The sequence below is a fragment of the Anser brachyrhynchus genome (assembly GCF_964034855.1).
Source record: "Anser brachyrhynchus genome assembly, chromosome: 6".
In the NCBI taxonomy this organism is placed as follows: domain Eukaryota; kingdom Metazoa; phylum Chordata; class Aves; order Anseriformes; family Anatidae; genus Anser; species Anser brachyrhynchus.
In genome coordinates, this window is record NC_137700.1 from 8,921,119 (window position 1) to 8,928,045 (window position 6,927).

A 6,927-nucleotide genomic window follows, 5' to 3' on the forward strand; every position below is an offset into this window, starting at 1 on the left:
AGCAGATGGAAATTCATTAATTTTTTTTTGATTCTTCAGTTGCACTTAGCATCTGACAAGAGTTGATTTAAATATTACATGAGTTTATCTTTAATGTTCAGAAAAGATTTGTGAGAAGGATGAAACTGTTTAATTTAAACTAATGTATGCCTGACTGGTCAGATTGATCTGAATTTGGGGTTTTGATGGGTTTTGCCCTTCTGTTGCTTGTCCTCTCGAGCTGGTTTTTCACTGTGAAATTATTTTAGTTCGATGGCATGGACCAGCGGCTTCTGTCAACTCCACAACCCATCCAGCTAGTAAGAACGGGGGAATAAAATAACAAATGCAACCCTTTTACCTAAAAACATTAGCGTCCATAAGTCAATCTCTATTAGAAAAAATAGCAAATTTCCTAGATTAATATAAAAATACTACGTGACACTTGCCAGGTCAAATATTTAACAAGCCTGGAAGAGAGACCTCCTTACCACCACCATGCTACATGTAAAATAAGCTCTCTTAATTTTTCATTTATGTCGGTGACAGTACCTGAGCAAATCAGCAGTAATAATGCTAAGTGTTCTTTTTAGCACTCGCATCAGAAATCCTCGCGTACAACTTTCCAGAGCCGAAATGCACAAAACTGCGATCAGGGCTCCAGCACGCAGAGATCTCCCTCGCTGTCTGTTTCAGCGAGAGCCGCCACACCTGACGGCTGATGGATTTTAGCTAGACAAGACGGAGGTGCATCTGGTAGAAAGCTGTAACCGTAAAACGCGCATGGAAGCAGTGCGCCTGTGTGGCTGCGGTGCTTTTTAGCCGCGCTCGCTCTCCCAGCCGCAGCCTGGGACGCGATTTTCCCCCAGCGAAGGGCGCTCGGAGCCCCACAGCGGGGCGGGCGCGCCGCTGGGGCTGCGGCCGCGGGGGCGAGCGGCGGGGGCGAGCAGCGGGGCGCAGGCCGGGCCCTTCCCGCTGCCCCGGCTCGCTGGTCGGCCCCTCCGCCGCCGGCACCTCCCCGGGCCGCAGAGCCCCGCTCCCCGGAGCTGGCTGTGCTCGGGGCCGTGTCCTACTTGGTCGCCAAAGTTTGCCTGGCGCGGGTCGCAGCGCTGCCCTCCCCTCCCTTCCCCAAGCTCAACAGTTCACGGCGAGAGCTCCATTTACATTCCCTAAGGCAGAGCCGCGCACCGGTCTTTTTCCCATGTAAGGGGAAAAAAGAGGCATTTGGTTAAAGCAGTTCCCGTGCCCGTTACGGATCCGCGTCCCAGAAGAGCCGCGGAACAGCCGAGCACCGCCGGCCCAGCTCCGTGCCGGGACGGCTGGGCGGGCGCTGGAGCTTCATTAGCCGCCCGCTTTTCTCTGCTTTGCACATTACCGCTAACTTCCACTAATTATCGGGAGTAAATGTATTAGGCTAATTAGCATCTGGGCACCACGGGAAACTTTGAACAGTAATTACCCTGTGGGTGCTCCAGAGCGCGGGAGAAAGCGCCGGCCTTTGTCACGGCACGGCGCCGCTTGCAGCCGCTCCCCCGGGCTGTGGGGCCGGGGCCGGCCGGGCCGTGGGGCTGTGGGGCCGGCCGGGCTGTGGGGCCGGGGCTGCCCGTTCCGCTTGCGCCTCTCCCGGCAAGCGCCCGGCGGGCGGCGGAGCGCGGCTCTTCCGCTTCCCACGGCCGCAAGCGCTCTCCCCGCGGTTGCGGCGGCGGCGGCTCGGGCTTCCGCGGCGCAGCCCCCTGCTCCTACCTGGGCGCGGGCCGACGAGCTGGAGCCGGAACCGGGCGCGGGCCCCGGGAAGCCCGAGCTGGGAGGCAGGGAGGCGGCACGGGCAGGGGCAGCCCCTCTCGGCATCACGTCGAGTTTGGCACTGCGCTTCGGGAGAGAGCAAACTCGGGCTGAGTAGCGGACGGGCTTCTTTTTGTTTGGTTGGTTGTGGTCTTTTTCCTCCCCGTCCCTTCCTTTTAAAAAGAAAAGGAGTTCTCAGAGCGTCCGGTTTTTTATTTAAAAAAAATAAAAACTTGATGATCATTTGTGCTGCGGTAGGAACTGAAGAAAGAAATTGAAAATAACTGGATGAGATCAAGTAGCGCTTCCCCAATTACTTCTGAACTTCTCATTTAGAAAAGGAGATGAATGGTTACGCATTACACTGTAAAAAGCTTTCAGATAATCTTCTTACTCTTTTACAAGTAAGTCCTGCCTTCCCCGGTTTTCTTCCTAAAGAAAGAACGAAGTCTTTTAATTGAAACCCAGTTTAAAAAGAAAACGGTTTTCACAGTAATTTTTTTAAGTTAATTTTCCTCAGGAAAGTGAAAGAGATGTAAACGATTCTTAGTTTTCTTATTTCGTGCCTATGAATTCTACTGAAGTAGAAGTGGAGGGAAAAAAAAAACCATGATTTTTTTTAAAAAAAAAAAGAGCCCTGGGGTTACAATAAAAAAAACTTTTTTTTTTTTAAATTTTAATTAAAATTGAATAAACGCTTAAGGAGAAATTAGCAATCGCCTCCATCCAAGACCTACTCGGGTTTATAACAGAATCAAAGCGTATTAAAAAAAAAAAAAAGTAAAACCTTTTAATACATCAAATATACGGAATTTTAATCTTTAAAGCAATACATTGTCTATTTTAGTACATGACGTAAACCTTAACCCTTTTTACAGGGTGGACTTAAAAATTAAAAATAGTTATGTTCCTTTTAAAGAACAAAATAAGGCAAATGAGGTTTTTGGAATAGAATTGTTTTTGTTTTTCTTCCAGAATACATACAAAAAAATACCAATTCTCTTTCAAGGGTATACACCTTAAAAATAATTGCAATTTGAAATTATAACTGACAAATTGCGGGTTGTTTTTTAGTAACAAACATGCATGTAAATTTTTTGTTTCAATGAGACATTAAATAAGAACGTACAATACAATCATAGCAATTTTAAAGTAACATTAAAGAGAAGACCTCTATCTTTTTATTTATATTCTACAATGGGTGTTCCACTTTTACCTATTGAGCTCAGTTAAGTAATGCACTTTATGAGTCGTTGTCCCGCTTGAAGCTAACATAAATAAATACAGTGCTCATGGATCCAGTCCTCAAATGAACACTATTTTATAAAAAGTCCGATTTTAATATTTTTTTATTTTTTCCTTTCCAACTTTTATAAAGTTTCGGAGGGCTCCCTTCCCTCCCCACCAGGCCCCGGGCTGCGCCGGAGCCCCCCCGCCTGTGCTCACTGGTAGCCTAGCGCCGAGGCTGTGGTGAGTCTCTGCCCGTAGAGTGCGTAAGGGGAGTAGTAGGGTCCCGTGGCGGCGGGCACGGGCACGGGGGCACCGGGGGTGGGCAGCGGGCTCTTGGAGTAGGGGTGGTAGCGGCTGCCGAGTCCCAGCGCGTGATGCGGGCTGCGCAGCGCCAGCGTGCCCGGGCTGCCCGGGGCGCCCGTCGTGGGGATGTGCATGTGGCACGCCATGGCCGCGGCCGCCGCGCTGGCCAGCGAGGAGGAGCTGGGGTAGCTGGAGAGGAGTTTATCGGTGCCCGGGAAGGCAGTATGGGTCCGCAAGTGGCTAAGCAGCTCCTCCGAGGTGGCGAAGCGCTTGTCGCAGGGTCCGTTGGCCGACACCCAGTTGCAGATGTGCGGCTGGGGGTCGTTGGGGAGCATGAAGCCGTAGGGGTACAAAGGGTGGCCGGCCAGCGAGGGCGGCGTGGCGCCGGTCAGCGAGGAGTGGACGCTGTGCAAGGGGTGCGTGGGGTACACGAGGGGGTATCCGGACTTCAGGGCCTGGTCGTGGGCGCAGGAGGCGCCGGCGGCGCCGGCCAGGTGGCTGGCGCAGTGGTAGCTCAGGCAGTAGGGGTCTCGGCACAGGCTGGCCGTCATCACCGACGGCGGCGACGCGCCCGCCAGAGGGCTCGACCCCGCCGGCTTGCTGCAGCCCAGGCTGCTGGCGGCGGCCAGTTGGGCCCCCACCAGGCTGGAGGATTTGGTGGGGTCCAGCGCCACTCCGTGCGGCAGGAACTGCGGCGGGTAGCCGGCGTAGGCTCCAGCCAGCGTCCCCGGGTAGCTCATGCCCGCCGGGGGCAGGGGGAAGACGGTCTGGCCCGGCTTGTAGGGGGAGACGGGGGCTACGAGTCCGGAGCCCAGGACGGAGGTGGAGGAGGTGGCGGTGGTGCTGCTGCAGGAGGAGGCGGAGTCCGAGGCGATGGGCTTGGAGCCCGGCGTGCTCTCCTGGTGCTGGTTGACCTCCACGTTAATCCCGGCACAGCTCACGCTAATCCTGTTGTGGCTGATGCTGGTGGTGCCCGGGCCTCCCTCCGAGCCGGAGCTGCCGCTCTTTCCGCAGCCCTCCGAGTCCTTCTTGTCCTCCCCGCCTTTGCCCTCGGCCGGCAGCAGCCCCGGCGAGCAGGCGGAGGCGCTGGAGTTGGGGCTGCCTGTCCTTGGGGTGAACGGCTGGCAGGTGGCGCTCGGCACCCGGAATCCCGACTTCTCCCCGGCCGCGACCCCCGCAGCGGGGACGCCCGCGCAGCCCGTCGCCCCCGGCTCCTTCTTCTCGGCGCCCGGCTTGGAGTAGGGCTTGAAGCTCGACTTGTCCTCCACGCCGATGTCGCTGAGCTTCAAGGGGCCCGACTTGGAGTCCTTGTCGCCTCCGGAGCCATTGGAGGTGACCGACGAGAGTTTGGAGGAAGGGGACGGGTCCGGCTTCCCTATCTGCGAGCAAGTTTGTGCCAAAAGGGCCAGGGGACTCTTCTTCGCATCCAGCTGCAGAAATCAGAAGGGCGCACATAAAGACAGAGGTTTAATGGGGGGTTCTACGGAGGGGGAAAAACACAAACAAAAAAGCAAAAACCCGGAGCGTACCTAGGACACTCGTCCCGCACGTTTTGCAGGGGACAGCCTGGAAGCGATGAACAATTTCGTGCGCATTCATCACCCTGACAGCACCCTCCCCTGCATGCACCATTTTCCACAAAGCCTTTAAAGAGGGCTAGGGCTTTTCGGAGCCGGGCGAGCCCAGCGCGGCCGCCTCGGGCATGGGGGCAGCGGCCCGGGCAGCGCCGAGCTTCGCCCTTCGGCTCCCCATCGCGCCGGGCGGGCAGACGCACGAAGCCGGCCGGGAACTCGAGCGGCTGCAGCATTTCTGCGCCCTGACTGCTGACACTATTTATAAACAGAGCCCGAAGAGCCGGGCTCCAGGGGCGAGCAGCGCCTTCGCTCCGCAGAGACACCGATGAAATCATTCATTCCCACGGACACACCCTTCCCACCCCCACCTCGGTTCCGAGTTTCGGTCCCTAACACAGTGAGGTACGCGGAGGGGGACCGACACCGGAGAAAAGGGCCGAATAGGGCCCCCCAAGTCCGAAGGCACGTAGGGCTGGGGAGCCGAAACGGCCGGCCTGCCGCAGCCGCGCTTCAGCCTGTCCCTCTCCGCACCCCCCCGCCCCAAACTCTCCGTGCAGAAGCCCGCTTGGTCGCTGCTCCGAGCGCCGCTGGGTTCCGTGGCCGGATCGTGACCCCAGAGCGGGTCGTTTCCTTCCACTCGACCCTCCTCTCTCTCTCTCAAAAAAAAAAAAAAAAGGAGGGGAAAAAGACAAAAAGAGAAAAATAGGAAGTTTATTTTAAAAGGCCTCGCGAACGAGCCCAGCAAACATGGGAACAATAAACAGGAGCGGCTCCCGGCGCTAGCGCTCGGCCAGAAGGAGCCCGTTTCCTGGTGGGAGCGCGTCTCGAAGCGGAGGCGAGCGGCAGGGCGGCTGGCTGGAGCGGGCGCCATGCACGGCGAGCGCCCGGGCAGGGGCAGGCTGGGGGGGGGGGACAGGGACGGCTCCCGGCTCCTTACCTCGATGGGGCTGACGGGCGTGGAGGGTAAAGGCTGCAGGTACTCGGGGTGTAAAATGTGTCCAGTCCGCGCCGTGAGCATTTTCAGGACTTTGATGGGAAGGCGGTTAGCTTGGCGTAGCGGGTCCGAGGGGGGCACGGCGTGGAAGCCGGGCTTGGCGGCGGCGCTGCTGCTGCTGCCGCTATTCCCAGCGTGCCCGGGCGGCCCGGCGAGGTCGGCGGCGCTGCGGCTGCGGCGGGGGCTGCCTCCGGGCTCGCTGAGGCTGCTGCTGCGCTTACTACTACTTCTCGGAGCAGAAAGCGAGGGCGATGTGATCATGACCCAAAACCTCGCATGAAAACTGGGGCAAGTCGCGCCGCTCGCACTCGGAAAGGCTCGCTCGCCTTCTGCGGGCGGGGAGGGAAAAAAGCCGCACGCCCCCCGAGCGGGAAAACAACCATAAAACGTCCTGCGGCTCGCTCCGGCGGGGAGGGCGTGGGTGGGGAGCGGGGGGGGCGAGGGGGAGCTGGCCGGAGAGAAAGAGGAGGAAAGGAGGAAAAAAAAAAAAAAAAAAAAGCCGAGTAATCCGTGGGCTGCGCCGGAGGCGGGGGGGGCTGCGAGCGTGTGCCGCCGTGCCCCGGGGCCGCTGCGGGCTGCCCTCGGCGGGGCTGAGCGGGGCCGGGCGCTGGGCTCCGCCGCTCAGCTGCGCTGCGAGCCGCTGCCCATCCAGCCCGGGATCTGGCGGAGAAACTCACTTCAAAAGCAGCTGAATTAGCCGGAGATTAAAGCCTTTGCCGCCTTCCAATCAAATGGGACCCCGAGGTGATTGGAGGGTCAAGGGGATGTGACGTTCCCTTTTCTGGGGCTTTTTTGCGCTGTTTTTAATGGTCTCTCGCTCGCTCTTTTTTTTTTTTTTCTTTTCCCTTCCCTTTCTCGTCCGCCTTCCCTCTCCCCTCCCCTCCTTCCTTGTTTTCGCTCCCGGGACGGGCTGGGCGTTAATTCTCTGTTTCACATCAAGCGGCCGCCAGCCTTTTCCTTCCTACGCAGCCAGCGCGGGCGGCCGCACGGCTCCGAGGGGGGCAACCGAGGGGCTCCGCCGGGCCCCGGGCCCCCGACCTTCCACCCTGCTGTCGACCCCGCGGC

At 57.9% G+C, this 6,927-nt stretch overlaps 1 protein-coding gene across 1 annotated transcript; it reads right to left on the bottom strand.

Moving 5' to 3' along the window:
* Positions 1-2,555: 2,555 nt before the first annotated feature.
* ZNF503 (zinc finger protein 503) lies at positions 2,556-6,605 on the bottom strand. The gene is made up of 2 exons (XM_080597567.1): positions 5,806-6,605; positions 2,556-4,724 (listed from the first exon to the last, which is right to left on the bottom strand). The coding sequence occupies exons 1-2, from the start codon at positions 6,121-6,123 to the stop codon at positions 3,204-3,206; spliced, it is 1,839 nt and encodes a 612-aa protein (XP_080453693.1). The 5' UTR covers positions 6,124-6,605; the 3' UTR covers positions 2,556-3,203.
* Between the last annotated feature and the right edge of the window lie 322 nt (positions 6,606-6,927).

Coding starts and splice junctions, on each gene's coding strand:
- ZNF503 (XM_080597567.1), bottom strand. CDS start 6,123: ATGATCACATCGCCCTCGCTTTCTGCTCCGAGAAGTAGTAGTAAGCGC. Junction 4,725..5,805: donor CGCCCGTCAGCCCCATCGAG/GTAAGGAGCCGG, acceptor TGATTTCTGCAG/CTGGATGCGAAGAAGAGTCC.